General features: G+C 44.7%; 1 protein-coding gene across 5 annotated transcripts in view; it reads right to left on the bottom strand.

The window, feature by feature from the left end:
- Nucleotides 1–25,030, bottom strand: part of SHANK3 (SH3 and multiple ankyrin repeat domains 3) — a 424,536-nt gene that overhangs the window by 183,034 nt on the left and 216,472 nt on the right. For all 5 annotated transcript variants that reach the window (XM_075857615.1, XM_075857612.1, XM_075857614.1 and 2 more), the window contains 2 exons: nucleotides 8,240–8,348; nucleotides 1,064–1,215 (listed from right to left, as the gene is read on the bottom strand). In XM_075857615.1, the coding sequence (XP_075713730.1) occupies nucleotides 1,064–1,215; nucleotides 8,240–8,348 (261 nt within the window). The remainder of the gene's footprint in view (nucleotides 1–1,063; nucleotides 1,216–8,239; nucleotides 8,349–25,030) is intronic.

Here is a 25,030-nt window from a genome sequence, read left to right as displayed (position 1 = left end):
TCTCTTGGTGTCAGTCACTGAACAACGCAGGTATTCACCTTAATTTATACCAATCATCTTTTTAGTGATCGTGCATATAATGATATCATGATCATGGAGAGTGAATCGTGGCACACAAAGTCCCTACGTGTCCATAATAGGCACTCCGTGTACTGCTGTATGGTGCCTCTGTAAGACACTGTATTCTCCTATAGAAGAGACATAATTATGATGGACATATCACTGTACTGAGGGTTGCAAAGGAGCTTGCCATAATCTGTGAGAGAAGAACCTTTAGGTGTCTCTGAGTAGAATTGGAGGTACATGGAGGTCCACTGCGGGCTTATAGAATTCTATGGACGACATATTATGGATCAGTACCATGCGGATCCGTAATATGGATGTGTAAATGAGGTTAACTGAAGTAGAATGACAACTTTTTAATTTGATACCAGTGAAGAGGGGATTGGGGTAAATAAAGGCATTTAAGCACCTAGAAGAAGCCCAAGGCTTTTTTCTGCATAAAACAGGTAGACGACTAAGTAAACATTTATAAAAGTCAGTAAGTGCTCGAGTGAAGTGTAGGCACTAATAAATATAAAAAGATAGAGAGATAGAGGGATAGATAATGAGATAGAGAGATAGATAATGAGATAGAGAGATAGATAATGAGATAGAGAGATAGATAATGAGATAGAGAGATAGATAATGAGATAGAGAGATAGATAATGAGATAGATAATGAGATAGAGAGATAGATAATGAGATAGATAGATAGATAGATAGATAGATAGATAGATAGATAGATAGATAGATAGATAGATAGATAGATAGATAGATAGATAGATAGATAGATAGATAGATAGATAGATAGATCATATATGTTATGTCTGAACGTTTTTTGTTTTTTATTTTTATTTAAACAGGAAATACGCTGAAAGTCCTAGAAATATGAAATATTTAAAACAAAGAAAAGTTCTGAAGAAATATTTAATATTCTACACTACTGGTTCAGGTTTTAGGAAATAGAAGATTATTTATAACATTTCTAGGTAGTCCAAACAAATACTTCAAATGAAACTCACCATTAATACGGCATGATTGCGGTATCGCACCGCTTTGTGCAGAGCCGTTAGCCCCTCACGAGTTCTGAAGTCCAGGTGCGCACCGCCGCTCCTCAGAACTTTAACCAGTTCTGCTCCTCCTTCTAGTTGCGCAGCAAGGGTGAGAGGACACTCTGTCAGGATGAAAATAACATCAGATACGTATAGTTACCATCATTAACAGTTCTGAAGTCTATACTTCAGCTTGGCAGAATATTTTAAAAAATAAAGACATGATATTCAGTAGAAGTTTACTTATTATGAGAAATCATTTTGAGATGCATAGTAAATACTATGCACCTGGTATTGTTTGCTGCACAGAGGCTTAAATAGTGCATGAATTGTTAATACATGAAGATTTAGAACAATATTTAAGGAAATACTGATCAATACATAAATGAAATAAAACAAACAATAACAAATGATCAAAGCTTCATAGACATCCAAAATATTCAACATAATAAAAAGATTTAAATGGGCAAAACTGAATAAAAGTTGGTTAGACAGGTATGGAAATTCGCACTAGACTGAAATGACAGCAAGATGCTGATGACAGGCTAATGAGTTATGGATGAAAGCATGACATGAAAAGCAGAAAACAACAACGAACACAGAAATATAGATTATAGCCAACAATGGAGATAAGACAGCATATTGTATAAAGAAACAACACAACATATTGTATAAACACAGTTTTTTTCCCAAGAAAATATGTATATGCAAAAAAATAATAGCAATAGTATCAATTGGATACATCTGCCATTGATTTTCTTTAATAGAATGTTGTATGGCATCGTGAATTTTCAGCTATTAGGCCAGGATCACACACGCAGATTTCATGAAGTTTTTGGCGCCAAAGCCATTAATGGATCCAAAAGAAAGGAAAGGTATAAAGAAAAGACCAATGCATCTATCTGCTTTCTTTTGTGTCCACTCCTGTGTTTGGCTAAAAAAAAACTGAAGCAAAAAATGCATCAAAATCCAGGCCAGGTGGATTTACAAGTGGCATATTTTGTTGCAGACATTTCTGCCACTGAAAATCAGTACAATTCATTTGTATGTGGTTGCTTCTGCAGTAGGTGTATGGATTTTAGCAAGTTCCAAGTTTTTCAGTGGCAGAAGGTTCTGCAACAAAATCTGCCACATGTGAAATCTATGGAACCCGTTGGTCCTTTCTGTTCTTTAATGAAATGTATGTACTTTGTGTAATGAAGGGGGTAGGGAAACGGACAAGTTAGCCCTAATCTACCCGCCACTCTGTCCCTGCCTACTTGCAACGACCCGCCCTAGGCGACGGGGTACAACTGGGCGGCGGTCCCTACGCTCAGTAAGTGCACGAGACAAACAGACAAGGGTACACAAAGCTAAGGGAAATGGGGCAGTTGCCCACGGCAACACTGTGAGCAACAAGAGTGGTGAACGAGCCGAGTCAAACCAGGAGTGAACGAGGTACCAAACGCAGAGCAGGAGAGTAGTCAGTAAGCCAGGGTCAGTATGGAGCAGGATCAAATAGTCAGAAGCTGTAGCTGGGCCAGGAAACCACACGAGAAGAATCACAAGCAAAGGAGGAACAGGAAAGGCAGGTATAAATAGACAGAGGGCGGGAGCTAGATCCGTCTGGCCAGGCTGCGATAGGCTCTCCCGCTACTAAGCCTGCCATCCTGAGTGGTGGAAGATGGAGTCAGTCTCAGAGACATAGACTCAGGTGCAGACTGATTACCTATGGGTGTATACACAGAAGTTGTGCCTGGCAGATCCTTTACAGTACCCCCCCTTTTATGAGGGGCCACCGGACCCTTTCTAAGTCGACCTGGTTTATTGGGGAAACTAAGGTGGAACTTCCTGACCAATACCCCAGCGTGAACATCCCGGGTGGGTACCCAAGTCCTCTCCTCAGGCCCGTATCCTCTCCAATGGACCAGGTACTGGAGGGAGCCTTGGACCATCTTGCTGTCCACAATCTTGGCCACCTCGAATTCCACCCCCTCAGGGGTGAGAACAGGAACAGGAGGTTTCCTCGAGGGAGCCAAGGACGGGGAGCAGCGTTTAAGGAGGGAGGCATGAAACACGTCGTGTATTCGAAAAGATGGGGGCAACTCCAGTCGGAAGGAGACAGGATTGAGGACTTCAATGACCTTATACGGCCCAATAAACCGGGGAGCAAACTTCTTGGACGGGACCTTAAGGCGTAAGTTCCTAGACGATAACCACACCAGATCCCCGACCATAAACAAGGGGTTAGCAGAACGTCTTCTATAAGCTTGAGTTTTTTGTACGCTCTGGGACGCCTCTAGGTTCTTCTGAACCTGGGCCCAGACTGTGCACAGTTCCCGATGAACGACCTCTACCTCGGGATTGTTGGAACTACCAGGTGAAACGGAGGAGTACCGTGGATTAAACCCAAAATTACAGAAAAAGGGGGAGACCCCTGACGAGTTACTGACCCGGTTATTAAGGGAAAATTCGGCGAGGGGAATGAATGAGACCCAATCATATTGACAGTCAGAGATAAAACACCTTAAATATTGTTCTAGAGATTGATTAGTCCTCTCAGTTTGGCCATTAGTTTCAGGATGGAAGGCAGAGGAGAAGGACAGATCAATCTCCAACTTTTTACAGAAGGCTCTCCAAAACAATGAAACAAATTGTACCCCTCTATCCGAAACAATATTGACAGGGACCCCATGGAGACGCAGGATGTGTTTGACAAACAAGGTGGCTAACGTCTTGGCATTGGGTAGTTTCTTGAGGGGCACATTTTACTGAAGCGGTCTACTACAACCCACACCACCAACTTGCCTTGAGATGGAGGCAAATCGGTGATAAAATCCATGGAGATATGGGTCCAAGGTCTCTGGGGAATGGGCAAAGAACGTAGTAAGCCCGCTGGTCGGGACCTGGGAGTCTTGGACCTAGCACAAACCTCACAAGCAGCGACGTAGGCCTTAACGTCTTTAGGCAACCCAGGCCACCAATAGTTCCTGGCAATGAGGTGTTTGGTACCCAGGACGCCTGGATGACCAGATAGTGCGGAGTCATGATTCTCCCTAAGTACCCTTAGCCGGAATTGCAGGGGAACAAACAGCTTGTCCTCAGGAAGGTTCCCGGGAGCTGAACCTTGATCAGCCGCAATTTCAGAGACTAAGTCAGAATCAATAGAAGAAATGATTATACCAGGAGGCAAAATACAAGCAGGATCTTCCTCCGAAGGAGGGCTGGCCATGAAGCTACGCGACAGTGCATCGGCCTTAATATTTTTAGACCCAGCCCTATAGGTAACCAAAAAGTTGAATCTGGTAAAAAATAGCGCCCATCGAGCTTGTCTCGGGTTTAGCCTCCGGGCAGATTCTAGGAAAACCAGATTCTTGTGGTCGGTAAGGACCGTTACCTGGTGCCTAGCCCCCTCCAGGAAGTGGCGCCACACTTCAAATGCCCATTTAATGGCTAAGAGTTTGCGGTTGCCAATATCATAGTTACACTCAGTGGGCGAAAACTTCCTGGAGAAGTAGGCACAGGGACGGAGATGGGTGAGGGACCTGGTACCCTTGGACAAGACAGCCCCCACTCCCACCTCGAATGCGTCAACTTCCACGATAAATGGCTCCATTTGGTTGGGCTGAACCAGCACCGGGGCCGAGATAAAGCACTTCTTAAGGACCTCAAAAGCTTGGACAGCCTCAGGGGGCCAGTGGAGGAGATCAGCACCTTTGCGAGTGAGGTCCGTAAGAGGCTTAGCGATGACCGAGAAGTTAGCAATAAATCTCCTGTAATAAATAGCGAACCACAAGAAACAGTGTAACGCCTTCAGGGAGGCAGGTTGGACCCATTCTGCCACAGCCTGGACCTTGGCGGGGTCCATGCGGAATTCATGGGGAGTGAGGATTTGACCCAAAAATGGTATCTCCTGTACCCCAAACACACATTTTTCGGTTTTCGCAAACAGTTTGCTTTCCCGAAGGACCTGGAGCACCTTCCTGACATGCTCAATGTGGGAGGACAAGTCCTTGGAAAACACCAGTATGTCATCAAGGTACACTACAAGAAATACCCCCACGTAGTCTCTTAAAATCTCATTTATGAAATTCTGGAAGACCGCAGGAGCATTACGCAACCCAAAGGGCATGACGAGGTATTCGAAATGACCTTCGGGCGTGTTAAACGCAGTCTTCCACTCATCCCCCTCTTTGATGCGGATAAGGTTATAAGCCCCCCGTAGATCAAACTTAGAGAACCATTGGGCCCCCTGAACCTGTTTAAAGAGATCAGGAATTAAAGGAAGGGGATACTGGTTCCTTACAGTGACCTTATTCAAGTTACGGTAGTCAATGCATGGCCTAAGACCACCATCCTTCTTCCCTACGAAGAAGAAGCCAGCACCTACCGGAGAAGTAGAGGGGCGAATGTAACCCTTGGCCAGGCATTCCTGGATATACTCTCTCATGGCTTCACGTTCGGGACAAGAAAGATTAAATATCCTACCCTTAGGGAGCTTAGCTCCTGGTACCAATTCGATAGCGCAATCGTATTCTCTATGAGGAAGTAACACTTCGGAGGCCTCCTTAGGGAAAACATCAGCGAAGTCCTGAACAAACTCAGGTAGCGTGTTCACCTCCTCAGGGGGAGCAATAGAATTAACAGAAAAACATGACGTCAAGCATTCATTACCCCATTTGGTAAGCTCCCCAGTATTCCAGTCAAACGTGGGATTATGCAACTGCAACCAGGGAAGGCCTAAAACCAAATCGGACGATAATCCCTGCATCAACAGTACAGAGCACTGCTCCAAATGCATGGAGCCAACAAGGAGTTCAAAAACAGGGGTATGCTGTGTAAAATAACCATTAGCAAGAGGAGTGGAGTCGATACCCACTACAGGGACAGGTTTAGGCAAATCAATCAAAGGCATAGCTAGAGACATAGCAAATTCCACAGACATGATATTAGCAGAAGACCCTGAATCCACGAAGGCACTGCCGGTAGCAGACCTACCACCAAAGGAGACCTGAAAGGGAAGCAAGATTTTATAACGTTTCATATTTACGGGAAATACCTGTGCGCCCAAGTGACCTCCCCGATGATCACTTAGGCGCGGAAGTTTTCCGGCTGCTTATTCTTGCGCCTAGGACAGGTGTTCACTTGATGCTTGTCATCCCCACAATAGAAGCAGAGACCAATCTTCCTGCGGAACTCTCTACGTTGTCGGAGGGACACGGAGGCCCCGAGTTGCATAGGAACCTCCGAGTCTTCCGTGGAAGAGCGAAGCAACGGGACCTCGGGAGGCATCATGGGGGAGTCAGAGGGGAAAACACAAAAACGTTCAAGTTGTCGTTCCCTGAGACGTCGGTCAAGTCGTACCGCTAAAGCCATAACCTGGTCAAGGGAGTCAGAAGAGGGATAGCTAACTAGCAGGTCTTTCAGGGCGTTCGACAGACCCAACCTAAACTGGCACCTTAAGGCAGGGTCATTCCACCGGGAAGCTACGCACCACTTTCTAAAGTCAGCACAATACTCCTCAACAGGTCTCTTACCCTGACGTAAGGTCACCAGCTGACTCTCGGCAAAGGCAGTCCTGTCAGTCTCGTCATAAATGAGTCCGAGAGCAGAAAAGAAACGATCAACGGAGGAAAGTTCAGGGGTGTCAGGAGCCAAGGAGAAGGCCCACTCTTGGGGCCCTTCCTGGAGCCGGGACATAATTATACCCACCCGCTGGCTCTCAGAACCTGAGGAGTGAGGCTTTAAGCGAAAGTAGAGCCTACAACTCTCCCGAAAGGAGAGAAAAGTCCTCCGGTCCCCTGAGACCCGGTCAGGCAACTTGAGGTGGGGTTCAAGAGGTGAGGGGCACTACCATGGTAGCGTCAGGCTGGTTGACCCTCTGAGCCAGGGCCTGGACCTGTAGGGAGAGACCCTGCATTTGCTGGGCCAGGGTCTCAAGGGGGTCCATAGTAGTGTCAGGGACCAGGGTAGACTAGGTATTGGGCTTGTGATTATGTAATGAAGGGGGTAGGGAAACGGACAAGTTAGCCCTAATCTACCCGCCACTCTGTCCCTGCCTACTTGCAACGACCCGTCCTAGGCGACGGGGTACAACTGGGCGGCGGTCCCTACGCTCAGTAAGTGCACGAGACAAACAGACAAGAGTACACAAAGCTAAGGGAAATGGGGCAGTTGCCCACGGCAACACCGTGAGCAACAAGAGTGGTGAACGAGCCGAGTCAAACCAGGAGTGAACGAGGTACCAAACGCAGAGCAGGAGAGTAGTCAGTAAGCCAGGGTCAGTATGGAGCAGGATCAAATAGTCAGAAGCTGTAGCTGGGCCAGGAAACCACACGATAAGAATCACAAGCAAAGGAGGAACAGGAAAGGCAGGTATAAATAGACAGAGGGCGGGAGCTAGCTCCGTCTGGCCAGGCTGCGATAGGCTCTCCCGCTCCTAAGCCTGCCATCCTGAGTGGTGGAAGATGGAGTTAGTCTCAGAGACATAGACTCAGGTGCAGACTGATTACCTATGGGCGTATACACAGAAGTTGTGCCTGGCAGATCCTTTACACTTTGGGATACTATTCTCTTTTATAATATACTTTAATAAAAATGTGGCTCAGTTTCAGCGCTGCAGCTTCTATGTAGTCTCTGCACATAGAAGCTGCAGGACGCTGCTGTCAGCCGAATCTGTCAGTAAGCTGGTCTGACGGCTTGGATACAAGAACCCCTTTCATTTTGGTTATAATAGGGGTCTCAGAAGTCAGAATTGAACTGAGCACACAGTGAGAACATATCCTAGGGAGGGACAAACTACCTCTTAAGGCAATGTTCACATGTGTTAGATCTGAGATGTAGATTTTCAGTGCATAGTACACTATGTGTACAATACAATAAAAGCGATTGGGACCTTTAGACATTCATTCACACAGCTGGGAAAAAATCTGCGCAGATTTCAGACCATGCTGTGGACTTTCAAAGCTGAATCATGCGCTTTTCGGTGGTAGATTCCCTGTGGAAACGCCATGAATTTCCACCATTGTATTGATCAAAATGTATTTCAAAGATGGTGGAGTCTACGTTTGCTCACTATATAAAGCCACAGTCAGAGGTGGAGTTTCCCTTCACATTACTTTTTTCATGTAATTTCCAAATAATGTTGTAACGTTCAAAGTATCTTACCTCCTGTATCTGGGTCCTGGTAGTTGGGATCCAGACCCCTCTCAAGAAGCCTGGTCACCTTCTCAACATTCTGAAGCTGAACGTACTCCATGAATTTCTTTAGATTCCCCTACACAGTAAATTACAGGTCGAAAACAGGAAACAAAAAAAAAAAACAGAAGCAAAACCCAGCTAGATTAATAAAATGAAAATGACATTTAAAAACAACCGTACATTACTAAATAAGGAAATACGGAAACAAAATGTGAGAATATCCAATCCCAAATACAAAGAATTCCAATCAATTATTTACCATTTTAGTAATGGCATTAGGACACTTGAAATCCCAGAAATAACATCTTGACAGAAACATTCAATACTTAATAAAATCACTTGGAAAAATCCTCAAGAACTATAGTAAACCAGGCATTTGTAAGGGTATATTCACGCAGCTTATTTTCAGCCATTTTTTGGGTCAGAAACGCCACGAAAAACAGATGAAAAAACGGAAGCTGAATGCCTCCAAACATATGCCCATTGATTTCAATGGGAAACACGGTGTTTTGTTCCGAAGTGCATGTCACTTCTTGAGCCAATTTTGGAGCCGTTTTTTTATTGGGTCAATAGAAAAACAGCTCCATAAACGACAGCAAAAAACGCATCAAATAAGCTTAATGATTGAAAACAGCTCTGTATTTTACAGCCGTTTTTTGTTTAGCGTGTGAACATACCCTTAAGCCTCCTTCACATTCACTTTTTTTTTTCAGCGTTAACCATCATTAATTCAAGTGTTTTTACTGTGTTTTTTTACATGCGTTTTTGGTAAGATTCTTAATTGAGTATAATTTTGTACATGCGTTTTGTACACGGCCGTGACCGTAATCACGGCGCGTGATTGTGGGCACAGCCGGCCGCCATCGGCCAAAGTATGGGAGCACGGCCCGTAAAACGCAAAAGATAGAACATGTTCTATCTTTTGCGGGACAGTTCTACGGTACGGACACCTATCCATAGCGATACGGAAAGGTGTCCACGGCCGAAAGAACTGAATGGGTTCGTGATTGCGGACCGTACCGTCGTGTGCATGAGGCCTAAGAACACTTCAAAAGTTTGCGGTTTTTCTACAAAAAAAAGTGTGTGAAGGAGGCCTAAGGGCATGGCCACACGTAGCGGATTTGCTCTGGAATTCCGAAATCCGCAGCGGACCCGTTTCTCCATTGCCTTCCACAGCTTTTTAGTAGGGTTCGTTTGCACGTTGCGGACAATTCCGCTGCGGAGCATAGGCGGACTGGTTGCGGACTCATTGCGGAATTTCTCCATTGACTTCAATGGAGATTCTAAGTTCCGCAATGAAGTCTGCAGATGTCATGTACATGTTATGTGTGCTGCGTAGCGTATTAGTTTTTTAACATGATATTTCTTCATTCTGGCTGGACCTATGTGTATTTCTAGGTCTACAGCCAGACTGAGGAAGTCAATGGGGCTCCCGTAATTACGGGTGACTACGTGTGTGCACCCAGAATTACGGGTGACTACGTGTGTGCACCCGTAATTACGGGAGCGTTGCTAGGCGACGTCAGTAAATAGTCACTGTCCAGGGTGCTGAAAGAGTTAAGCGATCGGCAGTAACTGTTTCTGCACCCTGGACAGTGACTACCGATCCCAACATACATCAACCTGTAAAAAAAATAGCAGTTCATACTTACCGAGAACTCCCTGCTTCTTCCTCCAGTCCGGCTTCCCAGGATGACGTTTCAGTCTAAGTGACGGCTGCAGCCAATCACAGGCTGCAGCGGTCACATGGACTGCCGCGTCATCCAGGGAGGTCGGGCTGGATGCCGAAAGAGGGACGCGTCACCAAGACAACGGCCGGTAAGTATGAATTTCTTTTACTTTCACTAGGGAAAGTGCTGTCCCTTCTCTCTATCCTGCACTGATAGAGAGAAGGGAAGTACTTTCACCTCAGTACGCAGCGGCTAGTCCGCATCAACTTATTGCCCATTTTGGGCAGATCCGCAACAGAATCTGCAACACAGATTCTGTGCGGCATTGATGCGGACAGTTGCGGAAGAATTCCGCCACGTCTGGGCATGCCCTAAGGCCACATTCAGCTGCAAATGTTGGTGCAGATTTGGGGCAATTACGCAACGAATCTGCAGCAACATTTGCATATTTGACGGGTAAAGAAATCACAGCGGACTTGTCACAGATTTCAGTTTTTGCATTGCAAAGGCTGAAATATGCAGTGAAATTCCACTTCTTCTCCGCAATGTAATGAGCATGCTGTGGAGGGAAAATTCTGCACCGCAGCCTAATTTCCGAACAGTGAGGGTATGTTCACACGCAGTGTTTTCAGACGTAATTCAGGCGTTTTACGCCTCAAATTACGCCTGAAAAAACGCCCCTAATACACCTACAAACATCTGCCCATTGCTTTCAATGGGATTTACAATGTTCTGTTCCCACGAACCTTTATTTTACGCGTCGCTGTCAAAATACGGCGTGTAAAATGACGGCTCGTCAAAAGAAGTGCCGGACACTTCTTGGGACGTTTTTGGAGGCGTTTTTCATTGACTCCATTGAAAAATAGCTCCAAAAACGGCCGTAAAAAACGAAGCAAAAAACGCGAGTTGTTAAATAAACGTCTGAAAATCAGGAGCTGTTTTCGCCTGAAAACAGCTCCATATTTTCAGACGTTTTTGCTCACTGCGTGTGAACATACCCTTATTTTCCGCAACGTCTGAACTAAGTTTCGTAAAAATGTATAGAAACAAATGTAAAAAATGGCTGCTGCAGAATTCCACTGAGGACTGTCCACAGCGGAATTCAACAGCAATTCCACCACGTCTGAACGTGGCCTAAGGGTATGTTCACACAAGGCGGATTAGCTGCGGATTTTCCGCTACGGATTTCATTGAGGAAAATCCGCAGCATAATACAGTAGCAGCAGACTGGATAAGATATGAACAAATCTCATCCACACGCAGCGAAAAACAATCAGCCAAGAAACTGTTCATAAATTAACATGCGGTGCATTTTTTTAATCCATGTCAATTTATGCTGCAGAATCTATGCTTTTTCGTTGAAAGGTTTCCCCATTGAATTAAATAGAGAGGTAAAACCCGCAACAAATAGCAAATGTTGCGATTTTTGCAGCAGAAAAGCTGCAATCAGTTTCCCATAGCGACACGTTCCTCTGTTCTACATGAAACCAAGCCTCCTGGGATGGCGTTTCATTCCATGTGACTGCTGCAGCCAATCACAGGCTGCAGCTGTCACATGGGCTGCAGCATCACTCCACGAGGCCGGGCTGCACTCAGAACAGAGGGATGGGTCGCTATGACAACGTTCATGTGTAAGTACTGGCTTTTTTTTCCAGCAGTCTTTATGCAGCAGACATTCTGCCCGAACATCTGTACCACAATTTAATGCGGTTTTTCAGCTGGAATTCCCTGCGGGTTACAGGACGAAAATGCCACGTACTTCAATGCAGCGTATCCGCGCAGTGTGAAAATATTTTGAATGTGGGCAACCCCTTGAAATGACAGATTCCGACCTCAAATTCTTACACACCTGGAGACAGTAACTGTGTATATTTGTGCCATCAGACATTGCTCTGTTGACATAAGGGTATGTTCACACGGCCAAATTTCAGACGTAAACGAGGCGTATTATGCCTCGTTTTACGTCTGAAAATAGGGCTACAATACGTCGGCAAACATCTGCCCATTCATTTGAATGGGTTTGCCGACGTACTGTGCAGACGACCTGTTATTTACGCATCGTCGTTTGACAGCTGTCAAACGACGACGCGTAAAAATACAGCCTCGGCAAAAGAAGTGCAGGACACTTCTTTGGACGTTTTTGGAGCTGTTTTCTCATAGACTCCAATGAAAACAGCTCCAAAAACGGACGTAAAAAACGCCGCGAAAACGGCCTGAAAACGCCGCGAAAAATGCGAGTTGGTAAAAAAACGTCTGAAAAGCAGGGTCTGTTTTCCCTTGAAAACAGCTCTGGATTTTCAGACGTTTTTGTTGACTACGTGTGAACATACCCTAACATTTAATTATACTGGATTATTACTTGTGTTAGGCCTCATGCACACGACGGTGGCCGTGTGCACGGCCGTGAGTTTCGGGTCGGCCGGCTGCGGACTGTCGGCCGCAGGCCGCCCGCAAATCGCGGGACATGCACATGGCCTCCGCCATTGTTTTCAATGAGCCCGGACCGCAGAAGACGGCCGTAATAAGACATGTCCGTTCTTTCAGCGGTGCGGGCTCCCGGGCTGTGCAAAGACAGCAAAAACTACGGTCGTGTGCATGGCCCCACAGAAATGAATGGGGCTGCAATTCTCCCGTGGATTTTCAGGGGAATTGCGGCCGCAAAAACACGTTCGTGTGAATGGGGCCTTAGGTCACTAAAATACAATCAGCCAGGAAAAATAGCAAAATCCTTTGAAAGAACTGTACATCAGCGCGTGGTTTATTCCAGCTCTCACCTACGAGCTACAGTCTGACAATACAACTTCACAGTAGGACTGAATAATCAGGGCTGGGGGCGGTGGAATAATTGTATGCAATGTTCTATGAATGTGAGCCCAAACCAACAAGTCTCTAAAATACCATTTCAGACGTACACGGGACTGACATAAGGAAAGAGGCAACATGTGATTCCCTGTGAGATTGGAAGGTTATAATCACACGTGGCCGATTTGTTGCAAAAATGTCAGTGACTCTCCCATTCATCTGAACGAGGCAAGCAGAAATCCACGCTGCAGAAAAACCTTATTCAGATGTATGGCATGAATTTTTCAGTAGCAGACATTTCTGTAATGAACCTGACACATATACGGGCAGGGGATACACAGACGAAGAGGCACCTGGCCTTCCTAAGGGTATGTACACACTGAGCGGATATGCTGCGCAAAAGCACACAGAACATCCGGGCTAGTCGCCGCAGGGAATTCCAAATTGTGGTGCAGTTTTTTCCAGAATGTTCACTGCGGAAAACTGCACGTAAAAAAAAAAGTTTCATATTTACCCGTAGCCATGGCGACGAGTCCCTCTGCCATCCTGCAGCCCTGACTCCTGGGATAATGTCCAATGTGACCGCTGCAGCGGTCCCATGGGATGGAACGTCATCCCAGGAGGCCACTCTGGACGAAGCAGCACAGAATTCTGGGTAAGTATAAGATTTTTTTTAAAAATTCAGAGTTTCGATTTTTGTGATGAATTGCAGCTTTTTTGCTGCAAAATTCGCAACATCTTCTATTTGTTTCGAGTTTTACCTCCCCATTGATTTCAATGGAGAAAACCCGCAACAAAAAAGGAGCAAATACAACTGACATGTTGCAGATTAAAAAAACGCACGGCAGGTCAATTTGAGCTTTTTTTTCGCTCATCATTTACGCAGAGTATGGATGAGATTTGTTCAAATCTCATCCACTCTGCTGCTACTGTAATATGCTGTGGATTTTCCGCAACTAATTCCGTTGCAGAAAATCCGAAGTATTTACGTTACGTAAGAACCCGGCCTAAGGGTGGTCTCACACACAGTGTTTTGCTGCATTTTGTGGCGTATTTCATGCAGTTTTAAGTGCGGGCAGATGTTACATTATAGCCTATAGTAAAATTTTAAATGCTATACACACAACTATGTTTTGGTTTGTGGCATTTTTGAGGCAATTTTGTGGTCAGTGGCATTTTTTTCCAAACGAAGCCTGCTCTCGGTATGGTGTTTTTTTCAGAGATTTTTCCCATAGGCTTTTCTATAGGACCTCATAAACGCCAGAAAAAGGGCATGTACGAAATAACACCAAATGAAAAACGCCACAAAAAAAACACCACAAAAAACACCTTAAAAAACGATTGTTACATTTGAAGACTGCTAGCGGCTTTAAAACATTTTTTAATGCCAGACGTTTTCTGTGTGTGAAGAAGGCCTAAAGATTCTGCTGCATATATGGGCAGGTGACACACAGACCGAGAAGCACCTAGCCTTCATAAGGCCCTGTTCACACAGAAGTTTTTGCATGTAGAAAATGCTGCCTGGAAAAATCAGTTCCGTTTTTTTTAAGGGTGGATTTACACGAACGTGATTTACGTCCGTGCGACCCGCGTGATTTTCACGCGGATCGCACGGACCTATACAAGTCTATGAGGCAGTGCAGACTGTCCGTGGTTTTTGCGCAGCGTGAGTCCGCTGCGTAAAACTCACGACAGGTTCTATATTTCGGCGTTTTTCGCGCATCACGCACCCATTGAAGTCAATGGGTGGGTGAAAATCACGCGCACTGCACGGAAGCACTTCCGTGGGACGCACGTGATTTGCGCAACAGTAGTCAAAAGGATGAATGAAAACAGAAAAGCACCAGGTGCTTTTCTGTTTACAAACATCCAAACAGAGTGTCATAATGATGGTGGCTGCGCGAAAATCATGCAGCCGCGCATCCTATGTGATGCCACACGGAGCTGTAAAGTGCCTTTTGCGCGCGCAAAACACTGTGTTTTTTGCGCGCGCAAAACGCACACGCTCGTGTAAATCCGCCCTAAGTGGTTTTGCACCACACGCGTTTTCTTTAGTATTTTTTTAGCTATTTCTTCAACAGAAAGATGGAATAATCTACGAAAAATGCGTAGAAAATTGCGGCAAAAAATGCGTCAGTAAACGCATTTATTTCCGTCTCCCATTGATTACAATGAGGTTTTTGAGGCAGAAAACTACCTCAAGATAGGGCATGTCGCTTCTTTTTCCCACGGTAAAAAACGCCTCCACTTCCCATTGAAATCAATGGGAGTCAATTTCGGCCGTCTTTTGCCGCCGTTTCCGCGGCAAAGACCGTGACAAAAAACTCCATGTGAACAGGGCCTTAAACAGCAGGAATAATAGTTCCGTTTTCCGGTAGAAATGGCTATATTTAGGCCATTCCAAGTAGATTTTTTTAACATACTAGAGGATCGTATATTATATTATGCACTACTGATCATCAGCGCCACTCCCACTACAATTCTTCATTCTTGACCTAATCGTACCGTACTGAACCGTTTTATGTGGCGACTGCCCAGTAAAGTCTACCATGAACACCTCTGAAGGACACCTGTTATTGCATGTAGTAGAAAAAGGCATGTTCTGCATACGCCATTGACCGAGTAATAAGTAACAGCAGTGATGTATGAGGCACAACATATCTCATGCCTCACAGGTTATTGCAGAATTTATTGGCTGGAACTTAGTGAATATTGCTTGCTTTTCCAGTGTGTGGGCTATGAGCACACTATACACACTATACAGCAACCACTAAACAGCCGGCAATTTTCTGTAAATGCCTATCAGCTAAAAACGGAACCATGTTAAATATTTGATTCCACTTCATTCAAACTGAATATTAAATACTTAGCCTTCCATATAATACGGCTGTTCGAGATAACAAAGTATGTGTTTTCTGCCAGAAATGTATTTATGTTAATTATCCCTGCGCATATATTGCTGGAAAATGGGAGAATGTTTGACAATGTGAGCACCACTGTCACAGAAGCAGCAGGTGCAGAAGAAGGGGAGCTGTTACTACATAGAGATGTGCAATGCAACAACCCACAGCAAAAACCTATACCATGTGAACATTGGCACCCACACAAGCAAACGACAGGATTATGAAACAGGGAATTCAAATAATTTTATGGAAACTAAGCATTAAAGCGTGCCAGCTCTGTAGAATCCTAAAGCGCTAAGGGCCGTTCTGCATACAGGAGCCATGGAGACAAGCAGGACGCTCTGTCTATAACTGCAAAGTAATGAGCCGCCAGCAGCAAGAACATTACACAGTTAGTGCTGCTGCCAGAAGCAGAATCGCTGATATATGCACTATTGGGTCCTGGAGCAGAATCCCCGGCTAGAGCGTTGCCGACGCTCTAGCCAGGAATTCCGCTCCTAGAGGGAGCCCCTGAAAAATCACTGTCCATATATGGACAGTGAAGTCAGGGACTCCTCTGTGAGAGGGATCCCCAGCCACAGCATCGGCAACGCTCTGGCTGGGGATTCCACTCCTAGAGGGAGCCCCAGTGGCGTTATCTACATGGAGGGGGTGTAGCGCTATCTAATAGGGGGGGTGTGGCGCTATCTACAAGGGGGTGTGTCTGGCACTATCTATAAGGGGGTGTGTGTGGCATTATTTACAGGGGGTGTGTGGCACTATCTACAGAGATCACTGTGGCATTATCTACAGACGGAACTGTAATAAGGGGGCACAAACTGGGGGCCTAACTTTTACATGGGGGCACAAACTGGGGGCCTAACTTTTACATGGGGGCACAAATGGGGGGCTTTACTTCTAGTTGGGGGCATAAACAAGGCCTAACTTCTATACGGGGGCGCAAACTGTGGGCCCAACTTCTATATGGGGGCATAAACTGGGGGCCTAACTTCTATATGGGGGCACAAAATGCAGTTTCCTGCCACCGTGACTTCCCCCGCAAGGGGGCCCACGTAAACCTGGAGCCAGCCCTGTGCACTATAATAGTTTTTCACTGAAAGTGGGGGTACACTTTAAAGCCATGACAGTCCAGAAATAAACTCATCTGTCTGCTGTACAGAGTTCACATACGTCTTAGGGTATATTCACACGCAGTAGCAAAATACGTCTGAAATTACGGAGCTGTTTTCAGCTCCTGATTCTCAGAAGTTTTTTTAACAACTCGCGTTTTTCGCTGTGTATTTTACGGATGTTATTGGAGCGGTTTTTCAATGGAGTCATTGACAAACGGCTCCAAAAACGTCCCCGCCACAACTACTTCCTTGCTAGAGAGCTTTACTTGATTGTACTTTTTGTAATTGTTTAGTCTATTGAGCTAATTTTAATGGTATTGTTCTAAAACATTGGTGTTCTTAGGGTATGTTCACACGGCCAAATTTCAGACGTATACGAGGCGTATTATGCCTCGTTTTACGTCTGAAAATATGGCTACAATACGTCGGCAAACATCTGCCCATTCATTTGAATGGGTTTGCCGACGTACTGTGCAGACGACCAGTTATTTACGAGTCGTCGTTTGACAGCTGTCAAACGACGACCCGTAAATTTACTGCCTCGGCAAAGAAGTGCAGGGCACTTCTTTGCCACGTAATTTGAGCCGTTCTTCATTGAAATCAATGAAGCACGGCTCAAGGTTTACGAGCGTCTCAGACGCCTCGTAAATTACGAGGAGGAGCTTTTACGTGTGAAACGAGGCAGCTGTTAACAGTCTGTCTTTTCACACGTAACTGCCTCTCAGCGTGTGAACATACCCTTACATTACCTTTGTACTAAAGACTATGCTGTATAAGGAACAGAAAGTGATTGTCTATTAAATAAATATGGAAAAAAAACATACAGTGAGGCTAAAGGCCATTTTACACTGGCCGATATTGTTGATCGGCGCTCGTGTGCTCCGGTCACACGGAGCAGTGGATGGGAACAAACGTTACTCCGATCGCTCGTCCCCATATATTATTATCATGTCGGCAGCGCGTCTCCCTGTTCACACTGGGAGATATGCTGCCGACAACGATAAGCTTTTACTTTGTTAAAACAATACGACCAGCAGATGATCGAGTGTTTGCTCGTTCATCTGCTGATCGTTCCCCTGTTTACACAAGACAATTATCGCCAGCGAGCGTTATATTGATGTTCGTCTGCCCGATAGTCGTCCTGTGTAAAACCCCCTTTAGTTCAAACTTGCATTACTCTGATCTGTTTTAAGATCAGAATACGGATAAACACAGAATCAGATGAAAATCCTATTGAAATAAAAATAACGAATGCAAACGAATTGCAATCCGTTTGTATCCGTTTTACATTGACACCAATGATAACAAATAACCCATCCGATAGACATTGTCCTGTACTCTGCACTTTTATCGCCATCAAAAAAAGCGGATGACTAAAGGCCTGTTCACATCAGCGTTGGCTTTCCGTTCCGGGGTTCCGTCAGAGGTTTCTGTCGGGTGAACCCCGCAACGGAAAGTCAAACTGAAACCACAGCTTCCGTTTCCATCACCATTGATATCAATGGTGACGGAAACATTGCTAATGGTTTCCGTTCATCACCATTCCGTCAGGTTTCCGTTTTTCCGGCAGAATCAATAGCGAAGTCGACTGCGCTATTGATTCCGCCATTAAAACCTAACATCGTAGTATAAGTAAAGTTTTCTGGACAGTCAGGGTATGTTCACACGCAAACGCAAAATATGTGGGAAATTACGGAGCCGTTTTCAGGCGAAAACAGCTCCTGAATTTCAGACGTTTTGGCAAGTACTCGCGTTTTTCGCTGCGTCTTTTACGGATGTAATTGGAGCTGTTTTTCATTGGAGTCAATGAAAAACGGCTCCAAAAACGTCCCAAGAAGTGACATGCACTTCTTTGACGCGGGCGTATTTTTACGCTCCGTCTTTTGACAGCGACGCGTATTACACCTCGTCTGCACAGAACATCGTAAAACCCATTGCAAGCAATGGGCAGATGTTTGTAGGTGTAATGGAGCCGTCTTTTCAGGCGTAATTCGAGGCGTAAAGCGCCTGAATTAGGTCTGAAAATAGGTCGTGTGCACATACCCTCACTTTCACACGGAGGATTTTGGTCAATGCTTTGAATCAGTATTTGGAAGCCAAAACTAGGAGTGGATCCAAATCATTGGTTTTCGGCTGGCTTCACACAGTTTTTTGAAGGCAGAAAATCTGCCTCAAAATTCAGTTTGGAATATAATTCCGTGTGATATATAATTAATATCAGATTAGTGGGGGGTCTGACCACTGGCACCCTTGCGTCAATGCTCCAATTACGCCCCAAGAAGTGTCCTGCACTTCTTTGACGCAAGCATAATTTTACACGCCGTCTTTTGCCAGCGACGCGTAAAATGACAGCTCGTCTGCACAGAACATCGTAAGACCCATTGCAAGCAATGGGCAGATGTTTGCTGACGTATTGGAGCCGTCTTTTCAGGCGTAATTCGAGGTGTAAAACGCCTCCATTACGTCTGAAAAGAGGTCGTGTGCACATACCCTTACGGTCGTGTGCATGAGGCCTAACTCATTTGTATAATGAAAAGTTATAAAACACACATTGGGGGACAAAAGGAAAAGTGGTGTAGTTGCCCATGACAACCAATCAAGTTTCTGCTTTCATTTTCCAAAGACCTATGCAAAATGAAAGGTGGAATCTTATTGGTTGCCATAGGCAACTACTCCATATTTCTTTTGCATTAGTTTTGATAATTTTGCCCCTTGTATGTTTTTATTCCTCTCCTTTACCCACTACCAACCTGAGTCATGTTACTACCAATTTATCCTATTTAAGACCTAAAAAAATAAAAAAGATATCAGTTCCAATTTGGAACAATAAAAACCGTCAGAAAATAGAAAATGCGGTATACTATGAGTGAAAATAATGTCTAGGATTGCCTACTAAATTCTTTTTGAAAAAATGCAATAGCATGAGCACATTCTGACTAAACAATCAAGTAAATGAACCCTTCCATATGACAATATGATGGTAGCGGAACTCGCCATCGTCTTTACATATGTAATCGGGTCTCCAATTACCTATGACACACTCTTACACATAACATATCTCACCTTTAAGCCTTTAAATTTATGGCACCCATTCAATTCAAGACCAAACGTACACGTCAGATATATGCAGTTCTTTCAACATACCATTTTCTATATGACTGAATTGCTGTGTGGGCGTAATCCTTTGAATCCTCCACAGTCTGAAGTGGATTAATTGCCGATTCTTGTTAAAAACATGGCTACAAGTGGGGGGTTAGCGCTATTGTGAGGGTTATGTTGTAATTATGTACCTCATTTTCTTGTAATCTTTTGGCACATTTGTTCACCTATTGTTTAGATGACATTCACTTTTCAATAAAAACAGTAAACAGATTAAAGGAAGGTGAAAGAAAGCATACGTTGTATGTAACAAGAAAGGATGTTCATTGGTTGAAAAGTGGCCATTAATATAAAATTATTTCCATCTGAAAGATCTTTGCACCACCCTACACAAGATTGCTGGTGGATCCCATTGAAATCTGCTTGATCTTCAAGAAAAACCTAGTGTCTGCGGGCAGATTTAGTATATCTGCCAGCAAAAAAATATATAGGTACATAAATGGTAGGCACTCTATGTGCCACCATATGGTGTCTCTGTGTAAATATGCCATCCGATAGAGGCCTATGTAATACAGCATCCACTAGGGTAAGGCTGGGTTCACACGAGCACATTAACGTCCGTAATGGACGGACGTATTTCGGCCGGAAGTCCCGGACCGAACTCAGTGCAGGGAGCCGGGCTCCTAGCATCATAGTGATGTACGATGCTAGGAGTCCCTGCCTCTCTGCAGGACAACTGTCCTGTACTGTAATCATGTTTTCAGTACGGGACAGTAGTTCCACGGAGAGGCAGGGACTCCTAGCGTCGTACATAACTATGATGCTAGGAGCCCGGATCCCTGCACTGTGTTCGGTCCGGTACTTGCGGCCGAAATACGTCCGTCAATTACGGACGTAATTAGTGTGTGTGCACAAACCCTAAGTCATAAAACTTCTGTATACCTCCGTATGAGCTCAGAGGCATGCGGAGGTACAGAAGTGCCACATAGAAGTGTCTTGGCGCCGTATTATGCCTCTGTACTACTCAGAAATTTTAGGCAGCTACTGTATAATAGAGTTGCGTGCATGAGCCCTCATCAGTGAGTATGGGGATTCTATCAACCCCAACTAGATTGAACCTGTTTAAAGGGGACCTGTCAACTCTCTTGACATTTCTGCTTTAGTAAACTTCTTACCCATAGAATAAAAATTTTGCAGCATTTTTTTAGAACTCTTTATTGTGTTACCTATTACTCCTCGAAATGTAGGAATAAATTGACAACTGGGTGTTACCATTACCCTTTTGAATACGGTGTGTCCCTATACAATCTAAACTACAATACAAAAAAATTAATGCCAGTAGGTGGCGGATAAAGCTATATTAAAGAACAATCCTATATAGGTTTTCTGACTTAATTATAAAACATAACTGACATGCTCTATAACCTAATCAATATTAAAGGGAATGTGTCGCAAAAAAAACAAACAATTTTAGTAGGTAACTTATTTTTATTATATTTTTTTTGTTTTTTTTGCTGTATTTTTTTTTCCTTCCACAAGGTGGGAAGTATTAAAAATGTAATTTTACGTGGCAAAAATGGCGTCAAATGCTTGATTAAGCTTTCCATTTACATCAATGGGAAAGCGCACCATTAGTACATGCAACACACTTTTTTACGCGAGCGTTTTGAAAAACGCACTGCGGAAAAAACAAGTGTCTGGTCAATTCTTTGGCACGTAAAACACGTTAAAAATTCCCAAAGTCAATGGGAGTCATAATAACGCGCCAAACAATGCGCAAAAAGCGTGAAAAGTGTAAATAACCTCGGAAAGACACGTCAAAAAACGTCCCAAATTTTCCCAGTCAATGAGAGTCCTAATTGCGGGCCAAAAAACGTGCAAAAAGCGCGCACATAATGCATCAAAAAACACGTGAAAAACATGTAAAAACCACCTGTATTTTAAAAAAGGCGCGTCACAAGAAACACTAGTGTATTTGACACATCTACACATCGTCTTTTTTTTAGTGCCATGTGAATATGCCCTAAGGGAATTATTTTTCTAGTTTATATTGCGGCGCAGGGGAGAAGATAGACGTCTGCTGGAGGTGAGGAGATTTTTATTTTTCATATTACTAACTTTATTTTTTTGTTTTGCAGGTTCTGCTTGATCGATGATCTACGTTTAAAAAAAAAAGTTAACGAGGGTTGTGTGGGGAAGTTTTTATTTCAGCCTAAAAAATATTGGTAAACCCGCATACGTTTTTTATGTGGTTCTCGGCTGAGCAGGAAAAACACGGCAAAATCGCACTGTGTGAAAACACCCTTAGGCCCTGTTCACACAGTTTTTTGCAGGCAGACAAACATCTGCCTCAGAATTCCTTCAGGAATTTTGAAGCAGATTTTAAACTACCTGCACTTTTTTGAGGCAATTTTCGCCCGCGGCCATTGAAGCTAATGCAAGAACCATGGGCAAAAACGCCACGAGAAACGCTTGGAAAAGATTTCAATGGGAGGTCAGAGGCGGAAGCCGCAACAAAAGGAAATGTTGCTTTTTTTCTCTGCGGTCAAAAGCCACCCGGGAAAAAACGCCTCTGCCTCCCATTGAAATCAATGTGGGGCGATTTTGGGGGTTTTATTGTACTGATTCCAACACGGTTTCCACATCAAAATCAGCGCCAAAAAGCTCTGAGTGAAGATGGAGTTATGGCTCTGTTTTTTAATACTTTATTAGCACCTTAGTAATGGCAGTTGTCTTTTTGACGACATCCATTACTAAGGCGGGGCTTAGTGTTAGCCAGTAAAAAGGTTTTTTCATGACCAGCCAAATACAATAAAACAGCTGTAGCCTAGCATTACCAGGGTGGGAAGTGGCACTGTTTTTGGTCCTTCCTAGCCTAATAATACCAGCCTGCAGCCGCCCCAGTGCCAGCCATCACTACAGATGGATTGCCGTGTTGCCTATGAGCTGTTTTAAAGGAACAGCGGCGAGCACCGATTCCCCTTCGTTCCAAGCTCCTACTGTGAATCGCCCTTTAGCGGGACTAAGGGCAAAGCCCCACGTGGCGGAATTGCTCTGGAATTCCGCTGCAGACACTCCGCAGCGTTAATCCGCAGCGGACCCGTTTCTCCATTGCCTTCCACTTCTTTTTAGTAGGCTTCGTTTAGATGAGGCGGAAAATTCCGCTGCGGAGCGGAATTTGGTGTCCGCAGCATACAATGGATGTTGCGGACCAGTGGCGGACTGGTTGCGGACTCATTGCAGAAGTTCTCCATTGACTTCAATGGAGATTCTAAATTCCGCAATGAAGTCCACAGATGTCATGTGCATGTTATGTGTGCTGCGGATGCGTATTGCTTTTTTAACATGACATTTCTTCATTCTGGCTGGACCTATGTATTTCTAGATCTACAGCCAGACTGAGGAAGTCAATGGGGCTCCCGTAATTACGGGTGACTATATGTGTGCACCCGTAATTACGGGAGCGTTGCTAGGCCACGTCAGTAAATAGTCACTGTCCAGGGTGCTGAAAGAGTTAAGCGATCGGCAGTAACTGTTTCTGCGCCCTGGACAGTGACTACCGATCCCAATATACAGCAACCTGTAAAAAAAATAGAAGTTCATACTTATCGAGAACTCCCTGCTTCTTTCTCCAGTCCTGCTTCCCAGGATGACGTTTCAGTCTAAGTGACGGCTGCAGCCAATCACAGGCTGCAGCGGTCACATGGGCTGCCGCGTCATCCAGGGAGGTCGGGCTGGATGTCGAAAGAGGGACGTGTCACCAAGACAACGGCCGGTAAGTATGAAATTCGTTTACTTTCACTAGGGAAAGTGCTGTCCCTTCTCTCTATCCTGCACTGATAGAGAGAAGGGAAGTACTTTCACCGCAATACGCAGCAGCTAGTCCGCATCAATTTACTGCACATTTTGGGCAGATCCGCCACAGAATCTGCAACGCAGATTCTGTGCGGCATTGATGCGGACAGTTGCGGAAGAAAACCGCCACGTGGGGCCATGCCCTAAAGGGAGCAGCGGCGCTTGCCACTGTTCCTTCAAAAAAATAAAATAATGAATTGCCAGGCGGTCCTGCATTTACAGCAGGTGGGGCCTGTCAATTCATTTGAATTAGGCCTTATTCACATGAACGTGTCTGTTTTGCGCGCGTAAAAAACACTTTTTCCTGCGTTGCAGTTCCGTGACATAAGTGTACGGTGCACTTCTAGGTATTTTACGCGCGTATGTCATCCGTATGTCACGCGTTTTTTACATCAGCAAAAAAAACTGAAGGAGGTGTTTTATTTTTTCCTCATCATTTCTTTAGCAACTGGTACGTGAAAAACACAGACAGCACACGGATGACGTCCGTGTGCTGTCTGTGATTTTCACGCACCCATTGAAGTCAACGCACAAGAATAGGACATGCAGTGAGTTTGACGCAGCGGACACTGAATGTCTGAATGGCCCCATTGAATTGCATAGGTCTGTGTGACGTCCGTTGTTTTAACGCGCGTAACACGAACGTGAAATACGCTTGTGTAAACAAGGCCTTAGCGGCAACTCCTGCAATGACTGCAGGAGCTGCCGCTTCAATAAAATGGCGCCCTTCCCTCTTGAATCGAGGGGCGCTGTGTACTGTACATGCCAAAGAGCATGCGCAGTTCACAGTGAGGGTATGTGCACACGCCCGAAAAATGGTTACAAATCAGAAGCAGAACGCCTCCAAACATCTGCCCATTGATTTCAATGGGAAAAACAGCATTCTGTTCGGACGGGACGTTTTTTTACGCGGCCGTTTTGAAAAACGGCCGCGTAAAAAAACGGCTGTGAAAAGAAGTGCAGGTCACTTCTTAGCCCGTGTGAATATACCTCTAGAAGAGCAATAGCATAGTAGATAGGGTAGGCTCCAGTCCCTTGTCTCCTATGCTATGGGTATGCCGTATAGCAAATGTGTCATGAAGAGACACATTCACAGATGCTAATAGAGATGGCTCCCCCACAAAAGTAAAAAATCACACATAAATAAAGTTACAATAGGGAACACATTAAAATAATTTAAAAAAAAATAGGCCCATAGCTTAAAACACATCAAATAAAAATTAAAATTGTGACACCTTTCCTTTAAATGAAGGTTTCTGTGGTAGTACCTAGAAAGCTACATTGGCTTTGTATCTCTCTGCACTGCAGCCATATTGA

Source organism: Rhinoderma darwinii, chromosome 3 (genome assembly GCF_050947455.1).
Source record: "Rhinoderma darwinii isolate aRhiDar2 chromosome 3, aRhiDar2.hap1, whole genome shotgun sequence".
Lineage (NCBI taxonomy): Eukaryota > Metazoa > Chordata > Amphibia > Anura > Rhinodermatidae > Rhinoderma > Rhinoderma darwinii.
This window is presented reverse-complemented; position numbering and strand designations above follow the sequence as displayed.